Source organism: Drosophila suzukii, chromosome 3 (genome assembly GCF_043229965.1).
Source record: "Drosophila suzukii chromosome 3, CBGP_Dsuzu_IsoJpt1.0, whole genome shotgun sequence".
NCBI classification, from domain to species: domain Eukaryota; kingdom Metazoa; phylum Arthropoda; class Insecta; order Diptera; family Drosophilidae; genus Drosophila; species Drosophila suzukii.
Window position 1 is genome coordinate 11,753,314 of NC_092082.1, and position 23,547 is coordinate 11,776,860.

At 37.0% G+C, this 23,547-nt stretch overlaps 1 protein-coding gene across 3 annotated transcripts; it reads right to left on the reverse strand.

Moving 5' to 3' along the window:
• Window positions 1-4,473: 4,473 nt before the first annotated feature.
• Window positions 4,474-22,999, reverse strand: DIP-delta (Dpr-interacting protein delta). 3 transcript variants are annotated; one of them, XM_036815827.3, is made up of 12 exons: window positions 22,834-22,999; window positions 17,230-17,674; window positions 14,669-14,775; window positions 12,976-13,180; window positions 12,743-12,904; window positions 11,968-12,096; window positions 9,391-9,481; window positions 8,624-8,707; window positions 8,284-8,393; window positions 7,026-7,088; window positions 4,949-5,233; window positions 4,474-4,886 (listed from the first exon to the last, which is right to left on the reverse strand). In XM_036815827.3, exons 2-12 carry the CDS (start codon window positions 17,342-17,344, stop codon window positions 4,825-4,827), a joined length of 1,413 nt encoding a protein of 470 aa, XP_036671722.2. In that variant the 5' UTR covers window positions 17,345-17,674; window positions 22,834-22,999; the 3' UTR covers window positions 4,474-4,824. The 3 variants fall into 3 exon arrangements, with proteins under 3 accessions (XP_036671722.2, XP_016935047.3, XP_036671721.2); XM_017079558.4 differs by having other exon boundaries at window positions 22,783-22,999; XM_036815826.3 differs by having other exon boundaries at window positions 22,721-22,999.
• Window positions 23,000-23,547: the final 548 nt, after the last annotated feature.

Here is a 23,547-nt window from a genome sequence, read left to right on the forward strand (position 1 = left end):
AAATATATCTGGGAAAAGTCTGTGATGGCAATTTTTTTATTATTTTTATTTTTAATATATACCTAATTTTTTCCTAATAAAGAAAGGTGCCTCTGTGTTTGAACGACCCTATATACTTAAATAGATCAACAAGCTTTTACATCTCTAATCGTAATATAACCTTGGTTAAACCCCGAGATTCCGATTTAGTTAAACTGTTTGCCAGAACTTTATCCAAGTCAAGCTCATTAGCGCCGGTCTACTTTTTGCACCCTCTCACTTTAAAAGTTGTACACATGCAGGAAATCACGGCAAAAAAATAAAGACCTATTTGCCCAGCTTTCACCCAGCCCGCAGAAAATGAAAACCAAAAGAACTTCGGCGAGAAGATTTCTATCAGACCCCCAAACATCCAACCGTAAACCCCTCATCTCGACTCCATTCAGAGCTGGCAAAAGCTAACCAAAGTGTTGCACTTACTGCATTTAAATGAAATTAAACATATTTCCTGCAGCGACAAAGCCAGAATTAATTTGTTGAATGCGTCCTCAAAAGGCCAGGGGCGTAGAATGAGAAGGGGTTTCCGCGTATTCTGTAAGATGAAAGTTTTGCGCTGCAAGCTTATCTTAAGTGTGCTCCACGCTTTTGCACTCAACTATTTTTGCAATGTGGATGTGGAGAGGCTGGCTGTAGGCAAAACTTTGCCGACAAATGTGGTTTCCGGTTCTGTCTCGCTTCCTCCCTATCTGCCTTTCACCCTACTTAGGATATATATATATAAAATATATTATATATATGTGGCTGTAAGTGGCGTCTGAATCTTCGTCTCGCCATGGCATAATTTTCGCGCTTTTGTGCGCATAATTTAAATGACTTTTGAAAAGTTTCTCGAGTGCCGCAAAGCAGGCATTTTGAGATAAGAGTGCAAGGTGTCTCCGGTCCCCAATTCTCAGAACCCAAGAATCCCCATTCCCCTCTGAAAGCCCTATAATTATGATAATGTTAGTGTGCCCAAGTGGTTACCCAACAAATGTGTGAGGCACTTTGGGAATGCTGAGGAAATATTGCGTATACGCAGCGTGCTCGGCGACCTAAGCGTTTTGTTCTACTTAGTGATGGCATAATAAAATGAATATTTCTTATCTTATATAATAAAAAGAAAATGGAAAATTCCTTCTTTTTGCATAAAACGCAGTTTATTTAAGAAAAATAAGGAATATTCTATGCTCACAAATATATTAGTTCCTTTCTTCTTCTTGCATAGAAAGCCATTTATTTGAGAAAAAATGTGGGTTACTATATGCTCCCAAATATTTTAGTTAGTACATACCATTTAACTTACCTGGTTTTTACCTAAGACAATCATAAGATACTTTTACCATATATATATTTTTTTTTGTAGATCTAAAAGGTATCTAATTTTCTCCTCACTGTTGAACTGTCTCATTTTTGACAAGTTATTCTGCGGTAAATGGGGATTTTAGGAGGTGCGTGTCGAGGTTAATTGCTGAATGTCAACGCTCAAGCTGCTGAAATCTATGCAAATCACATTAAATTGTTAAGCATTTTTCTTGTGCGGGTCCCAGAAAGTCTTTAGCATATTTTGTGTTAAATTTGTTTGCGTGACTCAAACAATTAGTAGAAGCACACTGCGGTTTTGGCGGTCTGCCGGCTGAACACTTTGAGAAATAAAAGCAACATAGACTGCTGATAAAATATAAATTCATAAGCTGGTTTATAGAATTTTCAAAAATATTTCCAGTGTTCCTGTGTGTATGTAATTTGGATTTTGCGTAAATAAGCACCCTCATTAACGTTGCTTTTTTGGGCTGTTAGTATTGCTAAAACCAACCGCCGAATGTCAAACTCCAAAAAAGAGAAAATTTGCATAAATGCCAGGCCAAAACCAAAACCAAAAACATTGGACATTCCCCCATGTAATTGAGAGCCAAAATTAAATGCAAATGGTTCAATGAAACAACAGTTATTTATGTTCATTTAGTTTGTTTGTTTTGTTCGGTTCGCATTTTTTTTGGTATTAATCAACCTAAAGTTTTATTGTTTAATTATTATCGCATAATTATATAACTGCTTACATTTAAATTTGATCAATCTTAATCCTAGAATTTTTAAATTTACCTTAATTTTGTTTTTTTCTTTGAGATTTTTTATTTTACAATAGTCAAGCGTTGAGAATTCAGCTCAATTCGTATAAAAAATATTTATTAAATTTAAACAAGGAACTGGTCCACCAATTTTAAAATGAAGTTATTATACATACATTTTTGTAAATAAAAACTAACTTTAAAAATAACATATAACAATTTTGGATCCTAAAAAAATTTATACATAAAATGTAAAAAACTTTTTAAAATAAACACTACAGAAATAAGAAAAACTAACAAAACGAAAATGTTTCGTTACATAATCAATTTTTTTATAATATTTACTTTTATTTATATTACAAAATGTCAACTTTATAGGAAAACACATCCGTTCTTATCTCTTTATTCGCACAAAAAGCGTTAAACATTTTACATATTACTCATTTGATGTTCAGCTAATTTTTAAAATACAGGCAACAAACAGTATAATTACTTTGTATAGGCTATATAGTTGGAATATTTTTTTATTTATGGTATTTCTTGCCAAGTATGAATTCAGTATGTATTTCCTAGACTTTACAGAATTCTGCATTAGTATAGTTAATAATTTGCCAGAGATTTTTTACTAGTGTATTTGAAATTACTTTCTGGCTGATTCAATTGTTCTTGTATGAAGTGAGTATTTGATGCATTAATTATTATTTTTCATATTTACACGCAACTAAAAGGGTCAACATTTATTTACAACTGTATTCGGTTACATCAAAATGGTATGACCTCAATTAAAAGGTATTATTTACAAACATAACTGCAATTTTAATTAGCGCAATTTACTAATTAAAAACAAAATGTGCGGTTGAATTTTGCAAACATTTGACGAGCAGTTTATTGAAGTCCAAGCCCCACGAAAACTGGGTTGAAATTTAGTTCATTATTCGTGGCACTTTAAATAAATAATAAATGCATAAATACTGATAGATATATGACTCCCTAAAGATTGTGATATATCCTTGGCCTGTCGCCTTTTCAACTGCATATATAATGCTTAATTAGCTTCATTGTTCGAGTTAACTGCACTGGCGACCTTATTTTTCCTCTGAACCCCTCTGTAAGGGTGGGAAATTAAATAAAATGCATTAATTTTGTTATTGTCGGAACGTCGACACATCGAGGACAGAGCACAATGTTGATTATCAATATTTTCAACGCTTGCCGAATGCGCTTTTCTCCTTTTGGGCATTAACAATGTTAATAAACGAAAAGGGCAACAGGAGAAAGGCAATTTCGCATGCGGTTTTCCATCGTTCATTATGTTTATGTCAATGCAAACTTTATGCAACGCAAGTTGAATTATTAAAATCGTGCAACGACGAGGTCGAGGCATAAATACAGTAAATTGGCAGGCCTTTAGCCTGCTGCAAAACCCCGAGCATGTTTATACATATACATGAACCTATATGCAAATGGGCCATATATCTTCTGGCCTTAATGTCATTTTTCTTTGCCTCGTCAATGGCGCTCGGTTGTCTGTCTCTGGATTGGCCACGAATCGTGAATCCTGCCTCCTGTATCCTGTATCCTGTATCCTGTATCCAGGATCCTTCTCACTCACTCCTTGGCATGAGCTGCCGGGCATGAGTTATGGCCAATAAATTGGACATGTTAACTGTGTGTCATTGTGTGGGGTCGAGGGACCGCAGGCCGCGCAATTTTATGCTGAAATTAATTGCAAGTATTTCGCACGGTGAGGAAGGTCCCAGTAAAAACAGACAGACAGACAGGACACATGGCAACGGGTCGTATGAGTAATAATATAATTAGCATGCACATTTATTAAAAAGTGATGGAAGTGCACAAAAGCCGATGACGATGGCGACGATGAGGATGACGAGGCGGTTTCCGAGAGCCCAGGAAACGGAATCAAGGTATGGCAAATTATTATTGCAAATTTTTCACCACAGCACCTGGCAGCAGGGAAACCGGTAAAGTAAACGACACTTTCAAGGCGTTTTAATGCCACATGGCAACAAAATTCAGAGCCGTCGATGGGCGAACCTTGCTTTCATTAAATTAATTGGAAATTTTCAATGCATTTCAGAAAAGGGCTTAAATAGTTTGTCACGAAATCGAACAAAAAAATCCGCTTGTTTAAGGTCGGAATATTAAAGATCGTTTAATATTTTTCAGATATGTTGAATTCAAAGAAAAATTGTAACATTTTAATTATGATATGAGCAAGTTAAGTTTCAGAGTTTCCTTCTTTAAGATATGTTGAAAGTAAAGGTTTTTATGTTAAATTATAAGTAATAAAACCATTTCTGCTCTAGAAAAGCTGTACCTTTGGGCAAACGAAATACATCTGTTTAACCAAATCCATCTGTTCTAAATTTAATTTAAGATATAATTCATATATTGTACAATTCATTTGTCACACCACTTCTTATAAGTGATACACTGGTTTATCTTAAGCTTATCATTTAATAAGTACTATACTATACATACATTGAGCATTTTATTGTTTTGCAAAATACCTTTTCTTTTTATAACTTTACAAATTCCTATAGCTTTGAAGTGAGCCAAGTTTGAAGCATTTTTTGTTTATGTTTGTTATTGGGACTTGTAATATACTTTAAGCTATGAAATATGATGATGTACCTAAACTATCCCCCGTGGTTTTTTTATACCCCCTTTGGCTGCATTTTCGAAATGCTTATTGAGTAACTCAAGTGATTTATTGATTTCAAAGCAGAGTCAAATAGATTCCAGAGCCAAAGAGCAGGGCTCTATGGAGCAGCAGGCCAGCTGGAGAAAATATGATATAGATGGTTGGTTTTCTAGAGGTTAGGGGTTATTTAGGGACTTACCCACTGACGAGGCATACTCATTCGGTGGTCGTTCCGTGTAGAACGTGCTCTTTCCTATCGCCAGGGATCCCTTGGAACCCACCGATGATAGACTATTTCCCGCCACCCCGCCTGGCAGGGCAGAGGTCTGCATCGAGGTCGAGGACGAGGACGAGGCCGCCGAGGAACTGCCGCCCGAGGATGATGAGGAGGCCGAACCAGGATATAAATCGTTCTTCATGGCATAGCCCACATCCGTTTGCAGGGATTTCGTTGTGTCGTTGCGTGATGGGGGTATGATATTGTCTGCAGATTATAAGTTGAATGGTTCACTTCAATATGCCAAAACACTCTACTATGCTTGATAGATAAATTAAGCATCATATAAGACTAGTGGGAATAATTTTATTAAACAAATCCCACAAAATCTTTTAGTATTTCAGAAAAAGGAAAGCATTTCTTCGTAATTAGCAAAATATTCTGGTTATACATATGTTGAAGCCCTGTTTACATAGTAAGCTATACAAAGTAACTCTTAAGAAACCCTTTCCCCATTTCATCCTTGTCTTACAAAATTAGTCTCTGAAAAGTGTAATTTGTCGGAAATCGACAGAAAGTTCACTCGTTGTCCTTAACTGTTTGCTCACTTGTGGGTCACTATTGGCCAGCAAAAGTTGCGGACTCTGAAACAAAACTTAAGCCCGGCCCGAGACATGGTTTTCAAGTTAAATTGCGTGGAAATCTTGGCTGCGATACAAAAACTGTATACCCCTCCACAAAGACAAAAACTCACACATGTGCATCAAGGACCAAACACACACACAATAAGATCCTTTGTTGGCTGACTCCTGGATTAGGTTCCGTTGCATTGCTCGCGCGCTGCTTTGCCAGTCACTTTAAATAAAATATGTTTGGTCTTTTGCTCCGCTCTCCAGCTCACGGGCTCAAAGTCTGCGGCAGTGTTTCAAATGTGTTTCCAACCTAATGCCCCCGAAAATCCTTCTCCGTCCCAGCATAATCCCCAGCATATTGCTTTGCCCAGAGCCAGAGGACGTGGACAGGGGCATGGGATCGGGATCGGGATCGGGAATGGGAATGGGAATGAGAAAAGGAGCGGGAAAAGGACACGGCCACAAGTCCGGACTGAGACTTGAAAGTGTGTGTACTTTTCTGCTCGACTTGAATTTCAACAGAAGCTGGAAAAATACACTTGAAAAAAATACTACCTACATTTTAATTATAATAAAATATTTTCCATGTAAGGGACTCTTTTCGAGTCATATCTTAAGAACCATACCTATTATTAAAAAAAACCTTAGTGAACATATATAAATGTTATAAAATATAGGTTATTCCTTGTGTAACATAAAAAAAATTATATCAAAGGACATTATCACATTCTGGAATAATACAGAAATAAAGCTTAGTTATTTAGAAAATATAAATAGTATTATTTTAATACCGAACTAATTTTTTGGTTCACTGTACAACATTATCATTTTGTATTAAAACGATGTATCACTTCTAAGATTCGTTATAAGATCTAATAAAACTATATAGAGATCAAATATTATTTTAATTATTTTGAACATTAACACAATATTTAAAACATTCCTAATGTTTTGATAAATTGAAATAATACTTGTTTATTTTTGAGTCTTATCAAGGTTTTTAATTCTTAGCGATTTTTATAGAAAAATGATTTTTTAATAATGGGAGTAATGGGAAATACTATAGAAACCGTTTTTTCGACTGTGAGTGGAACGAATAACCCCGTCGCTGAAATAGTCAAAGTGCTTTACTTTATCTCTAGGTGGGCGTGTGCCACTCCCCCTTTTCCCACCCCCTCCAACGCCACCACCCCCTCATTCCCCGTGGGCCACCCTGTTTGTGGATCTGTCTGGCTTAGCTGCTACTTTCGCAGTTTTGTTTGTGGCTCGCCGTATCCTGTATTTCTCCCTGAGTTTGCGAGTGTGTGTGTGGTGTGACTTTCACGCTCAACGCTGGATGTGTTAAGCGCAAATACGAAGCATTTTCCGCATTTCCCCACCTTTCACCAGCATTTCCACCCCGCTTTTCCGACTGATACTATACTTACTCTCCCTGGACTCGACGGTGGTGTGGGTCACCTGCTTGGATGGCGTAGATGGCAAAGGTATTTCTGCAAATGGAATTGAATAACATTGCATAATTAATAATTAGAAAGGCAGAATCCCGACAGCAAAAAATATACAAAATTATACAAAATGGTTTTTCATTACATTATGTTTGCAGAATTTATGCCGGTTGCTGTTCATTGGTTTACTATGTCAAGTATGGGGTTTCTCTACATTTAAGGTCCAATGCACACTTTCCCAGCTTCGTTTCAAGTTGATCTCGGCACAAAGTGTGCATAAATTAAAGAAATTTTACTTTTAGTTAAAAGCCCTTTGGGTTTCAGCCATAAAACCAATTAGGCTTCTAGGCTGAACCTGGGGGAAATCTTAGTAATTACTGGTAAATCAGTTTTTATAAGCAGTTTAACATTGGACTTTATGGCTGGCCTCAAAATGTTGCCTACTTTTTGGGGTAACATATTAATTAATTAATTTAACAGAAAGCCATAAGAAGTCAGAAAATGTATATGAACCAATTTAAGTGGTACTAAAAGTTAACGTATTTATATAACTCAACAACTTTTGTTCCAAAACCTAATGATATTGAATTTAAACTTTTCACAACGAACCCCAAAGCAAATGAAAAAGACTAAGAAGCCAAGTTGTACGTGTGTTTGCAATAACCTTTAGGATATCTTAGACTTTGGCCTTCTGCACAGGCAACTTGTAAACATCAGAAGACCCCAAAAAACAGGCAAAGTGCATAAAAAATAAATAAATAAATGCAGCCAGCACCCACGTTCGTACATATATAGACTAGATATATACTATATGTAGTTCCTTGGGCTAGCAAACGATACAAAGTCAAACAATTCCGAAATTCACCTTTATTTTCCGTTTACGTTTATGGTGAATGTGTCTCCGTGTTGCCACGGGGTATGATGATACTTGGTTTTTGGTGGGGATGGTATGGTGGAATGTGATGGGGATACTGAAAATGGGTGGTTAGGAGTGAAGAATGCGGGGCAGATAGGGCCAGACACCAGCCAGCAGCCACCGCTCGTTTAGTTTTACGCTCTGGAGGACAACCTATAGTGCACATATAGGGTCGTGTGGATTCCGGGTCTATAGGTAAAAGCTTTTGGCAAAATTGTGCCACAAAGGGCGAACGATATTGCATTGCTGGGGGTGGGAGATGTGTGTGTATCTGTGTGTTTGCCGTAACTAGTGCACTTAAGTCACCAATACAAATGCACTTACCGTAAACACGTATGGAGCCTTCCGTTTCCCCCAGCGAGTTCTTCGAGATGCATCGATAGTTGCCAAAGTCACCATACTGTAGGTTTCTTATCGTCAGCTTCATGTGGGCACTGCAATAGGTTGGGATAGTATACGTTAAGCTCAAGGATATATCCATAGAACAGCTTATCTGCCCAACTTTTTGGGATTGGGGGGGGGGGGTCCAAAACATTTGCACTTGCACCTGACCCCCAAAAGGCAAAGTGCAAATGCATGATAAATATTTAACAACACAATTTTCGATGTTGCCTGCGGTTTGTTTTTATATTCTTTATTCTGTTTTTGTTTTAAAGTGACTTACCGATAGGAGTTCTCCGTGTAGTCGGTCTTATATTTCTTACTCGGCAATACCATCACCGAGTTGTATACCCAATAGATGATGGCCCTGCAGGGGGTTAAAAAAACATTTCGGAATTACCAGTTAAACTGAAATCGAATGTAAACGAAAATGTGATTCACACACATGCACACGGAATGAAGAAAACTAATCAAATTCTCAAATGAAAGTAAATATTTTAACAAAATCAAAGGCAAATCGAATAAGTAAAATTCAAAAGAGACACACAGGGCAGTTGAAATGTTCACAGATACACACAAGTAACTGCAATCAGGTGCAGGGTAATCTTTTATAAATTCACTAAAAATAAAATGGTTTAAACTGAGACATGGTATAAGCCAAAAAAATTTATAAAATAAAGACCTTCAAACTTGTTGCTTACTGTGGCAAAATTGATTAAAAACTTTCTGGTTTTTTTTTTTAATCCATGTTAAAGAGGTTTAAAACTTTGGATACATATTTAAATCTATAGGGACATAGTATTTTTTTTTTAATTTCACAGCTTTTATTACAGTACAAAATTGATGTAATTAAAAGCATCATACTAAAAACAAATGTAAATACATTTTTCCTTAAATGTTATTGAGTTAAAAAGGAAGGGTGTAACAGAAAATCCTAAATGTATATTTCTCAGACACTCAGCTTAAATGTGTGCTACATAAAAATGAACAGAAATAAATGTAGTAGGGGGAAAACTAAATGCAAAAAGGAGGAATTCCGAAGAGACTCACTTGGGATGCGCCTCCGTGTGGCAATCGATGGTTACATCTGTGCCGGATGGAGCGCCAACAAGTTGATTCGGCACCCAAATCATCGGAGAAACTGTGGATAGAGAGGGGTTGAGTCGGAAAAATAGGTTGATATGGTACGTTAGCAAATGTAAACGGCACCTGGGGGAAAACTCAGGTGGTTGCAAAAGGCATGGGGGAAAAGTGTCGTTTCAAAGCACGCATAAGCGGCAGAATTACGCCTGTTCAACTATTTCCAGCTCTGTCTATCTGCTCTTTTTTTTCGCCAGCTTAAAATGAAAGTGCAATGACAAAGCTGGAAAACTTGGTCGAGAAAGGCAGACAGCATATAAGTGGAGTGATATACAATATGGCTAAGACAACACGTCAGCAAAACGAGGCTACTACCAAAAGAAATTACGTTTAGCAGGAAGTACGTGCAGCAGATGGGTTTGTCACTTAAGTTGGCTGTGGACACAGAAGAGGTTCCAAGGAGCCAATTATATTTTATTCTTACTCAAAAGTGTTCTAAATATTATTGTTGAGCCATAAATATATATTTAGGAATTAAGCCACCTACTTAAATTACTTTTACTTAACAGACTTTCAGATTAAAAAACATTTTTGCATACTTTTCAGCATTCTTGGAAATGATTTCATATTTTTACAGATTTCTGTAGAAACTTTTCATAAATCGTTTTTAATAAATAATCTTAAAGATTGTGCTTATATTAAATGGATAGCGATAAATATTCTTCAAGTATTTTCCTGGTTTTCTTTAACTACATTTCTCCAGACCTTTTATCCCCATAAAAAGCTAACCCATCCCTTACCCTCAATCGTTCACCATCAGTCTTTGTCTGTCTCAATATATTGGGCCTTCCATCTCACTTAACACGAAATATGTGTGCTTTTTTTAAACTTTTCAAGCCAACCTCAACGAGACTGTATATTAGGTTGCGCATTTCCAACCACCCAACTCTAAACACGAAACCGAAACCCAAAACCCCTTTACCAACCGAACAACAAAATTGAAAGGAGAAACTAGCTAGTTGGAAATTTTAAACGCTACTGACAATGCCTACCCACCTGCAATATGAGGTTTGCTGCTCCTTGCCAGGTGCCACGCCCCCTTTCAACGCCCCCGGTTCAGCCACGCACAAAAGCGTTCATAATAAAATAGAGAGAAGAAGGTACACTGGCGCCCACACGGCGAAACAGAAAAACGCCGTCAAAGTCATACGTGCAACGCCGGCAAGTGACTTTATTGCAGGTACGTGACGTGAATTATTGTCAAGGGGGGCGAAATTTGTGGAACAGGAGCGTAGTCAGGGGGGGCAGTTAGAGGGGGAGGGAGAGCAGCAGAGGCTGGCTGAAACTCGTTAGGATTAACAAGCGTTTACTGGCGCACGGCGTGCAACGGCAACTTTTACGCCCAGCGACAGGACACCATGCATACATATCTCCTGTTCAAAAATGCACTGAGAAAAATTGCTATCAAAAATATATGTTCTTTATATGTCTTTTTTTAGAGAAAATACGATTTTTTTGAGTGCCCATTTGTCATAGTTTTTTTTTTGCTTCTTTACGTTTTAAAACTAAGTTTCAATCTAAGATATCAATCTAATATATCTTTGTCTCAACAAAATGGGATTTACTAGGTACCTTCGTTAAAAAAAAGGGTTGTGAAATAATATTCAATATAATAATAAAGTATATTCACGTCACACTCTTTGTTTTATTAACCTGGATCCAACTAGTTTTTTCAGTACTGAAAGAAAAAAAAACATTAACTAGTTCTTAAAGCTTTAAAATGTAATGATTACTTTTTTTTCAAAATGTATTATTTTAAAGTTGTAAAATCTTTTGTGAGAATCATTCAGCTTTTCTTTATTGCTATCATTAATATAATTTCTATTAACATATAATCTATATAGTATAATTTTAATATGAGTTCTAAAGAACTTTGTAAGATTTCTTGAAGCAAATATTATATATATCTATATTGACAAAAACCTAACCGTTGATCCTACCAATAACATATCATAATACTATGTATCTATGATTTTTTTTTCTTTGAAAATTTGAATCTATATTTTTTTTCCCAGCGTATTCTATACATGTATCCGCTGTTATATATCAGATGCATTAGATGGCGCCAGCTTAGCTGCGTTTGTCACTCATTGCCGGAGCAACGAGCGTGCAGTTAAATTGATGAGCAGCAGGTACGAACAGGAGGCTCTGCTCAGCTCCATGAAGGAATATGGCACGAAAAGCAGATAGTGGATGGCTGGAAGGCGGGATGGCTGGATGGCTGGATGGATGCCAGTTAGCCGGGATGGCCGGATGGATAGATAGATGGATGGATAGCCTGGCTGGATGAATGGCCTGCTCGCGTTCCGGTAAGTGCGCGCGCGTGTTTGAACTAAATTGACAAAGGCAGCCAACGAGGGGGCTAATATAATATGCACCCTCCCAAAGGATCCCTCAAACCCACACAGATTGGTACAGTTTTCATTCACCAGTTAGTTGGGCGACTCAGGTCTCAGGCACCATGCTCCACTTGTATCGAATACTTACACTCCACATCGAGAATGATCCGCTTGGACACCGAGGGCGGTACTCCATTGGTGGCGATGCACAGATAGGCGCCCATTTCATTCCGGCTCACTTTGCTCAGCGGCAGGACATCGCCATCGTACACGAGAACTGTTGTTTTCCACGGGGGTTTCGGTTTTGGAGGTGAATTTCCGGAACATGGAAATATACATGCGAGATTTAGAGGGGTGATTAGGGAGTTCATTTCCTATATTTTACAAATGGCATGTTATCCTAAAGTTATTGCCCTAATCAGGAAGACTTGCCATTAAAAACGTGATACCCCTAGGAATCACATTACAATATTCATTTGTTTCTAAACGAAATGTCATTTAATTGACCTTTTAATTATCAAGATGGATGTTTGATATACTGTTTGAAAGAAAGCTCAATTGTGTTGTCCATTTACAAGTCAAAGAATATTAAAATGTAGACTCTAATGGTTCAGATGATATAGCAAAATAAACATATAATATTAAAGTTTTCCAAGTACACAAGGAAGGGGCTTAAAGTCAAATAGAATTCGACAATATATCTCAAGATTAAGAATCGGAACAGCCTGATAGTGAATTTGAGTGAAACTAATTAAATTTTAAACATCCTGAGATTATAAATATTCTTAGGAGAGAAAAAAGTTTACTTTTTATTGCAAACAAATCGAAATCATAAACATTAAATATTTTCTTTCTTTTGCTTTCATTTTGTAATAAGATATTAAAAAACATTTAAATCAACTCCTTACCCTCATCACACCTACCTTTTTTCTTCTTTTCGACGGCAATTTCCTCGCCATCCTCCCGCCGCCAAATGATTTTTGGGGCCGGAAAGCCATCGGCCCGACATGTCATGTTGATATTTTGATTTTCGCGCACGGCCACCGACGATGGCGTACTCTCAATGTCCAAAATGTTTGGGGGAACTGGGGGAACATTGAAATCCCAATCAACGTCAGTTTTTTAAAAGGGGGATACCGTTCGGGGGAATACTCACCGACCACCTGTAGATAGCCGACTTGGCTAATCATCGGATTCGTGTTGACCTGGCACATATAGTAGCCGCGATCATCCTGATGAGCCTGATTCACGTGAAGCAGCCACGTATTGTCGGTGTAGGTGATGCTATATCTCGGAATCCTCGATATCACATGCCGGTGGATGGTCAGTATCATTTGCCTGTCGATGTGAATCCAGGCCACCTGCCAAATGAGGGTAACTTTCAAAATCGATTCGCTTAATATGCCAGCTAAGGCCGAAAGACTTTAAGGCCTTCTTTAAAGACCCAACTATCCACTATCTACCAGATTGACTCCAAGCTAAAACACATGTGGAGCCCCTGCCATTATAAATGAACGTCATGTTGTGACGCAGGACCCGAGGATAAAGCCAGCTTGACAGCTGTTTCCGCATTTTTAATACACTTTTATTTTTTGCTCCTTCTGTTCGCACTTTCTTTGGATTTCATTTTGCCTTGGCTCTAAAGGACATGATACACCGAGAGATATAATGTTTTTAAGATAAAATTTTATTTCGTATCAAAAAGTAGGCATATTTTTTAAGATTCAAATTAAAAATCACCCATTTAAAACATACTTTCCGAGATATATACAATAAAATTAAATTCAAACTTTTATATCATGCATTAACTAGAAAATATTATATTCACTGCATTATATATACTTTTTTTTTAAATTCAATCAATAGTTTAGTATATAAGTATAACTTTTAGACTTAATCAATATGACCCTTCAGGTTATAGGGCCTTCAACCTAGATTTTCTTAAGGTTTACAAAAGGTTTCTTTATAAAAGTGGCCAAGCAATCATTTCAACTTTGGATCTTTTCTGTAGTAATTTTCCCCTTTATACCATTTTTTTACTCTGTGCTGGAGAGACGGATTCTTTCATGGTGGAAGGATTTTCCCGGCCTTGAGTCGGCAGCAAACTTTTCAAACTTGCCCTCAGCAGCGGCACTGACAGCAATGAGTTTCTCGCTTTACTGTCCTCCACTCTGCCATTTTCCTCATGTCCAGGCCAATGTTGACAAAAGTCCAATAAGAGCGAGGAGTAAGGACTCGTGTCCTAACTGGATGGTCCTGCTGGTGGTCCTGGGGACAGTGTTTTATATGAAGTTGATATGGCGAGTAAATATTTGTGATTTGTTATGAGCTCGCCGCTGTGTGCCAGCAGCTGAGGGAGATAAATGATAAGTGATTTTCCAGCCATTTTGTTTGGTCAAGAGAGCACCAGAGGTCCTTGGCTTATTGTGGATTAGTTGCATATATGCAGGCAGTGCAGGCCAGGACCCATAAATTGTGTCTCCGGGCAAACAAAAGTTCGACTTGCTAATGACAGGCGAAAGTCATCGGTTGGTAAGGCCGGAATTTTCATTGTATTTCGGCGTATAACTTTGATGGGCCTTGCCTTTATCTTTAGCTGCCTATTGAGTGCCCAAAAAGTCTGTCATTCTGCCTTCCTGTCAGTCAGTCAGCCAATTGCTTCGGTTCTTGTGCAATTTGGGAAATTGATTTTTGACACTGTCCGTCTCGGTTGCAAGCTCCTTCATCAAGTGGCCGAGCTTCGACCAGGGCGTTCATTTTACGCACGATTTATGACAGTTTTCCCCCTGTTTTCCCCACCTCCTCGGGGTTTTCCCTTCCCGGAATTTCCCCATTTCCCCATTTCTCACCTTGTAACCACCCAAATGCTCCACAACACAGGGCAGATTGGCATCTCGACCCACGGCAACGGTGACGTTTGGTATCGGCTGGGCAAAACGTGGCTCATCCATCATGACTGCAAATGGAAAGTGTTGGGGAAAGTCGGTTAGTTAATGAGTGAGAGAGTCAACTAAAGAAACCTAATTCTTCGGCTGACCAGCGAAATTTTCCTTTGGCCATAGACGAAGCTTAATTGCGCTGAATAATGGTCAAATAAGGGTCGAATTTCTACTGTCAAGGGCTTCGCATAAACAATTCAAGGCGTTACATAACTTATTAAGCGGAAAATTGATCAATCTGGTTTGGATTAAGTGATAAATTTTCCTTATTACAAATTGTTTTTCTTTTCATTACTCAAAAGAAGTCCAAAAAAGTAACATTTTAAAAATTTTAATTCACACCTATTTCTATAAGCACCAATAAATTAATATAAAAAATAAATCCTAAAGCAAACCAAATTTTAAATTAAATACTATTAAATAATACCTATCCTTTTAAATAAGTCAAAAAAATCAAAAGGAAAACTTAAGTTTGGTTAATTTTCCACTCCTTTTCCTGATCGTTAAAATTCCACCTAAATTCTTACCAAAGTTGCAAGGAAATTTAGTGCCAAAAATAGTTTGTGAAAAATGTTTAAGTACATATGAATAATTTGTGTGGAAGACATACTCAGAGCCACAGTTCCAGTTTAAGTTCTCGCCATGGCAACCATAACTAAGTCATTAAAGCCCAGCGGAGTGTGCCGGGTAATAAAAATAAAGAAGTGCAAATGTTGATGGAGAAGCAATAGCAGCTGTTGCCGGAAATCCCTGACCCACAGGCCAAATATAATCAACAGCAGCTACAGTGGCAACCGCAGCGTCATTATGAAATAATTAAACAAAGCAATTTTTTATCTGGTCGGGGCTGGGAAAAATGCTAGTTGGGTGAAATGGCAGCACGTACTTTCTGCCTGTTGAAGCTGCCTGCTGCAACTTTTCTCCCTGCTTTCCTTTTCTATCCATTCAACTCTCGTGTTCGTGCCGCTGTCTTTTGCGCGGAAGTGCGGCACAAAAAGCGAAAATAATAAAAACACCATTCTCGACAACGACAGTGGGATACCTGGCTTTCAGCTAATGGGTAACAGGATAACACTTCTTAAGTTGCAAATCTCTGCTACCTCTTAATCAACTTTTATAATCTTTAAAACCAATAAATGCATTGTCAACATATGGGATTTTTTGTATGTGGAACTGTCCCAGAACCTATCAAGCTTTTTGTCAAAACTCATAAATGAATATATAAAGCTGTGAAGAACTTTCAAAAATATGAGCAAGTCCTGAAAAGGTGTTTTTAAATATTCCTATCACATAAGAGGAGTACCCTCAGTAACAAAAGCATAGTTACCTTCAAATATCAACTCAAATAACTTGTAAAAGTATGTACAAAATCCTGATAAGAAAATTACTTTGCAATTTCACAAAAGTTTTCCTAGATATTGGAGTCTTTGTAAAAATATCTAAAAACTTAAAATTTAAAATCCATATGACCAAGATAGAATAATTTTTAGAAAACAAAATTTCTTTAGCCTTTGTTTATAAAAGAAAAGTGGTAGATAGACATTACTTAAATTGAAGCAGCCAAATATATGATCTATTTTTAATAAATTTACTTCGGTGAATAATCTTAAATGAGTATATTTTATTAAACATATTTCCTTATTAACTGGGGGAGGTAATTCAGATCTCTTTTGACAAAATATACACTTTAAGTCTTTCGAAGCACTCACATTTCAAGAAGCAATATACCCCTGTACACTACGTAGTGTCGGGTATAAAAAACATGGTCGACCCCTGGCCATGTTGGTGAGGCCCGTGTTGCCGTTTTATCTGCGTCATGCAGTCGCACCATGCCCCCCACCCCTTACTCCCTGCCACGCCCCTTTTGGCCGGTAGGCACCAGCATTGCACCTGCCACACGGTTCACGGCTTTCACCTGCGTTTGCGTTTGCGTTTGGGTTTGGGCTGGAGTTTTGGGTTCGCATCGAGGACAAGCGGCGTTGCCCACGTTTTGAGGTCTCATTTTCTTAATTAAATTATGGCCAGATCTGACACCTTCAACATGGGGAACAACACGTACTCGGTGGCGGAAATATGAGTGTATGGAAGTGCTTATTAAAAAATTCCCAAGGAAGGAGTGGAAAGGAGTTAATATAGGTGAGTTTGCATAGACGAGAAAAGCGATAATTAAAAAATTTGAAATGTGATAATTAAAAGCATTTATCAGTTTGGAATTTGTATTTATTTCTAGATTTTATTTTGAATTTTCCCAAAATCAAATTGAAACAACAGAATTAAACAACAATAATTATAATAATATAATCAATCTATACTACAATTTTTAAATAATATAATCGACTTATCCAGCTAAATTTTATAATCAAATGCAAGTACGTAAAAATATGATATTTATTGAAACGTAAAATCAAATGAGTTTAGTTTTATTCTCATTTCTGCACCAGAAAAATAATAATATATTATTGAATGCTTACCGTGCGTCACCAGATTTGTCATGTAGATGAGGAACATAATCCGTCGACTTGTGAAGCGACTGGGAAATATATTTAGCGCTATCAGCAGCAATTTTATTACCGTTAAAATAAACATTTTAGTATTTTCGTTGTTTTATTTGCGTTATATTCTATAATTAATTTTATCAATGCTCGTTGCTAAATACACTCGTCGAATTATTTACACAGTAGTTGGTACTTTTTTAACAACATTTTTATTTGATTCTTTTTGCTTTATTCCTTGGGGTTTTATTTTTATTTCGTTAAAACATTTATTTGATTTGCGTAATTTAATTTGCACACACAAGTGAACACTTTGGCAATTCAAATTTCATTTAGCGTAAAGCTTTAAAAATCGCTTAATTCACTTGACGCGTCGAATTGCATTTGGCCATTGTTATTGTTATTGTTGTGGTGGTTTTTGTTGCTGCAGACGAAACAATAAAAATAAAAATAAAAATGCAGCCAACACACATGGAGAAAGTGGAGAAAGGGCCGGAGAAATGGCCACAGAGGAGCGCCGATTTCAGGGGATTATGGCATTTATTATTATTATGCCAGTAGTACTGCTATACGGTATTGTGCCTCTGCTGTTCCTGTTGTTGCCTGGGCTTTTAAATGTTGTATGTTGACTGAAACTTATATCAGCAAGAAGTTGGATCAAACTTGTGATACCCTCATACCACCATTAGGAAAAATAAAATATGTTTAATAATAAAAGTAGGTTTAAAAGGGAAAGCTAAACTAAGAACATAAATAAAGAGGAGATGAGATCTTCATAAATGTGTTTTCTAAAATTGATCTATTATAAAAAATCGTTTATAATACGCCTTCAAAAAGAAAAGTTAAAGTGATCATTATTAAAATATTAATTCGGTTTAAAATTTTGGTTCTTTTCTCAGAAACATGATCCTTTTTTCATATATCACTAATAATTCTGCTAAAAAAATTTAATAATGCTTAAAAACTTTTTAAAGAACCAAAAATATTGATTTGGTAATTTAATCTATCTTAAACAAAAAAAAATTTATAAGATATAAAAAAAAAATACTAGATATTGTTTTAGATAGTAAGAAGTGTAATTATACCAAGCTGTTATAAACCATTTCTGAGTCATTCCCAAGAATGGTAGAATATTTCAAATTGTTATTATACAGTACCCCTTTTTGTTGGAATGAAAACAATGGGCGTACGCATTGCAGTTCGGATTCCATTGTGGGGAATCCCCAGCCATGAAGGTGGGGATATGACTGGTTTGTTTCTTTTGGGGTTCTCGGCTTGCCAAGTTCATTTGGCCACCTCTGGCCTTTGCCCGCTGCCACTGCAACATTTATTATTAATAGCACTTTATTCCGGCCAGTCGACGTGCATACGCGAATATGACCACGTATGAATGCGTTCCATTGATGTTACTATTTTATGGGCCCAGAAAGGATGGATGTTCGGCAGTAAAGGCTGTGTCATTGTAACAGTTACTTTTACGGTCGACGTCATGGTGACCGCTGATTCCTGTTGCAACTGTTGCTACCAACGTTATATGACGACGTTTTCACTGCACTTCAATTGCCTTTGTTGCAGTTTTAATCCTTTTCGTGAGAGGAAATTCCCATGGTAAACTCGGTGTTAACTTTATAGAGGCAGTTTGGACTATATGGCAATTTGTATATTTTCTTAGGCAGGTTTTACATAAATATACAAATTAAAAAACCTAGCTTTATCTAACGAAACAATTTGTTAGTGCCTACTTTTTAAGTTTTTAACTTTATTGTAGTTCCTTTATTTTGCATCCTGGCAAACACATTCCTTAAATTGGTTTTTAAAAGATTATATGGCTACATCTTTTTATAAGCCGTTTGGGTTTTATAGAATATCACAGAGTCTTTTTTCAAGCCATCTGTTATGGTTTCTTGAAATTTTTACTGAAATCCCCTTCTACTGACTGGTTAGGCTGACATTTCTGCTGTACTCCTCTGACTTGGTCGCGAACAATTTTGCAAAATGAAATATGAATGAACATTCCCTATCAGTTTCCTGCAGCACCAGACTCATCCCGACTTCCGCCCATCCCCACAACTCCTCTCCAGCGACCGTGATTCAGTTGATCCACTTACTCAACTCAAGTGAGTTGGCGCTCCAATATATAAATATTTGATTCTGTTAAAAATAAAAAATGTGTTTCAGCTGGAAAGTTTTTTTTGGTAGTTTATCGTTCGCCGTCTGACAAAGGATTTAAATATTAATGAACATGCATTTATTAACATTGGTTTTTATTACACATATATTGTAAAACTATTTGGAAAGCAAGAACTTACATATATTCAGATGTAAGAGTGTGCATTGAAATGTCAATAGCAAGCATTTTTTATTTAAATCATTGAAGCATGGAACTATGGTATTTATGAAATAGTGGAATTCAATCAATGCGACATTGTCTGATGACATTTTATTTGACATGTCCACAAGTTTTTTTTAGGCCCATATTTACTTATGAATGGATTTAATTGATTTTATGAATTTAATAAATACATGTTTTCAAGGGATTTAAAAGGAAATAGAAATCTTTTTTTTAATTACAAATAACCAAAATAATAAAATAAAATATATAATAGTTTTCTGAATAATATAGAAATGACAGAGAGTAATAAGAATTAAGAAAATATTTAGAAAAGTAGTTTCTCGTATCATTATAATAATTATACATTCCTTTGTTTTACCCAATATTTTTAATTAAATAAGGAGAACAACCCGACAGGCGTAAAAATCAATTGGAATGACCTAGAAATCGCTGTCGGATCGTTAACATATGTCACCAGCGAAGGACACAAAACCAAAATCATACGCACTGTGCGTGTGAAGGGGCGTGTCCTTTCAGCCTTCATGTGTGCTGGTGTGGGTGTGACTCAGACGAAATGGGCGTTGTGTTGCCTTGCTTTTGGTTTTTGACATTTTATTGCCAACAACATTGTTTAGCCGGTCCTAACTAACCCCCTTTTCGGCTGGTCTCGAAGTAATTAGGTTGAAATTACAAATTATGGGGTACATGTTGCAGATTATTACGACAGAATTTGGAAATGCTCATGACTGGCTTTTCACCAGGGGGAAAATTACAGTAGAAAATCGGTGGCGGGTAAAATGTTTGAAATTTTTTGTTTTCCCATTTTCGTCCCTTTTTTCTCAAAACGGACCACAAACGGCAGCAGCCCAACCGAAGAGAGCTCGTTAAAAAGCACTTAGGGGGAAAAATCAGGGTGGACGGAGGCGGTTGGGTAATTATGATGCAATCAGTACGCCAGAAGTCCACTTTTAGGCCAACTTAACAAGCCCGACATGTATAAATTGAAGCTAACCAACGTTTCCGCTTTCGCGCAACTCGAAGAAAGCCTTTCACTGGCAAAATTCCTCAGATTGTGACAAGTGGAATTTTCTGTTCGCCAAAGGAAGAAACAGGGAAGAAAAGCTGAAAGCGAGAAAATCCAAACCAAAACGAAGCGAGCCAAGACAAACCATAAAAGACAGCCTCAACTGCACACTCAAGTTGGAATACAATGTAAATTATGCTCGGAGGTACCAGGAGAAATGGCATTCATGGCTGTCATCTCCTTCAGCCCGTCACCATCCGTCTCTTTCGCCTCGCTGCGGCTGTCCTTTTCTCGCCACTCAGGCTGTCTCTCTTTCTGCGACAGGAGAATTGTCGAGCAGGCAGCTGAGCAATTCCTGCAGATCTGACAGCCAGCGCAAATGGAATTGTTCGCAGATGTCTGAATCTGAATACACTTCACAACCAATTTGGCAAAACAATATAACAAAGTTTAAAAAATATTTAAAATATAATGGGTACTAATATAATGTTATAACGATTATGCGGCTTTATTTTAAAAGAATCCTTACTTAATTAATTAACTCTTTTAGTAAGGCCTCTTCTGGTCCCAAAAGTTTTTTATTATATTTTTAATTTACTATTTAAAAATGAATAACTTTAGTCTTTCCTCACTTTTTAGTTTTTAATTTTTTTTATATATCAACTAGTTGGTAGGGAATTTCATTTACACAAAATCCTGGCAATTTTGTTCTGCTTTTCTTTCAAAATAAATTATTTAAAATGTCATAAAATGCATTAAAATTCGTTTTCCTTTCACTTCCATGAATACGTCATACCCATCCTCGACAAACTTTTCTTTTATTTCCTAATTAATATCACAAACAAATAATAAAAAGAGCTGAAAAAACGATTTGATAATTTTACATTCATTGTGTGCAGCCTGGTAGTGCTAATTAGTAAATGTTCTTGTTTTCCCTCTATTATCCTTTGTTCGAGCAGAGGGAAAAATAACAATCTAGTTGGGAAAGCCCCAAGCAGTTAATGAGCTTGAGGCGAAATCACACAAGCACAAATTTTCTTGTGGTTCATTTTGGTACCGAAGGAGCTTATACTAAGTTTCCCCATCATTAAAAATTTAAGATACAATGGGTTTTTAGGTTTGAAGGAATAGGTATTTAAAATATTCCTCATAATAAATGGAAAATTAAAGCTATTGCTTTGAAATTTTATGGAATTACTTACAAAATAAAAGCTAATTAAACAAAAAATCACATCATTTCCTTTTTTAATTTGGATATATATTTTGTTCAAGAATTTTTAAGTATTCAAGTTCTTCACCGCTTTTAAGCCTTTTTCCTTTATATCCTTATCTAGTGAAGCCAATTAGAGTTCATTTCTCGGAGAAATGCTTCGTCTGGCCGCGATTACATTTCAGATTTCCGAACTGTCAATCCCCCGGAGCAAAACGGATTCTTTGAGATGCAAAAACAATTGATTTATTACTGCACTCGATGGCAATAACACCGCGCTCCTTATTATCCTTTTCCCTAACCCTATTCCAGCACCTAGTGCAATGAACCAGAAAGATGATGATGTTTGAGTAACGAGGCAAATGATGGAAATAGACGAACCAAAAATAAGGGAAGACTATAAAAATGGGGGAAAATCCAGAGCAGAAGGCCGTGAGACTTGGGTTTTCTCTTAGTTGCCGGCTTGAGCAGTAATTCCTTTACAAGCTGAAGGATATTAAAAACAAGAGAGGAAAGACTGCTGCTGCAGCTGAAGGAGGCAGGGAGAATGTTGCATAAACTTAACATAAATAATGGAAGCAATATTTCAGCTGCAGGAGCCAGGAGCAGGCTCCTGCAGGACCCAGAGCGTAGAACTCCGGGCCCCAGAGCCCAGAACCCAAGTAGCAACAAATGAAGTTTGGATGACTTGCAGCGCCGGCTGATTGCCGTGAAATTTATGTGGCACAGGGCTGAGTGAGCAACCTCGCCTCTCGTCTTGAGCTTCAGCTGTATTTTTAATGAATTTTCCCCCGTATGCAAATGGCTGAAGATAAAATATAAAAAAGAAACACTCTATGTTCTCATTCGCCTTTTCTCCGGTTTCAGCTGCATTCAGGTAAAAGGAAAATTTTAACGATCCAACCGCAAAAATTTATTGTCGCCTGCTGTTGCGGCACGAATTATTTTTATGACCACCGCACTCACACACGATTTTATTTAATTGTTAACACACAACACTAAGTGAATTTAAATTACTTTGCTTTCATATCCCAGTAATAGCACTACAAGTAATCTTTGCATGTAATTTGTAATTAACTCTCTTTTTTTTGATTTTGATGTAGGTATGATTTATTTGTTGTGTTGTATTTAGGATTTTCCCTTTTGATGGAAACTCGCGGGGCTGACTTCTACTTCCGGAGCAGGTTCGAGTCAAACTGAATCCAAATCGTAGAGCTCAATGGTTCGCTTCATTGGCATAGGGAAAAAATCTTCGGGTTACCAAAAACACGAAGTCTTCATTTCGTATACACTCGTTTTGCCCTTCGTTTATGAGAATGACCAGAATTTCGTTCAGTTTCGAAAATGTTTTCAGCGCAGGCGTGGGAATTTTTCGAACGAAACACGTGCTTTTGCTGAGAAAGAAAGTCGAGGAGAAAGCGGAAGCCAAATCAAAACAACATTTTGCGCCCTTTTATATTTTTTTTATATCCTCCGAACTTTGGCTCTTTGTCACAAAAGAGCGGAAAAAAGAAATACAACAACTTGTAAGCAACGCATAAATCTCATTGGCCAAGAATGTGTAAGCCAAAATTAGTTCCAGCGAGCGAACCGGCAAATGCTGTTCCCTCGTTTGGTTAACGCTGCGGTTTTAGGCCTCCATAAGGGTTGGCTTGAACTTGAATGGGGATTTATGTGGGATTAAGATTGCTTTTAGCCGGGCGAAGGTGAGTAAAGGCCACAAATGTGGTA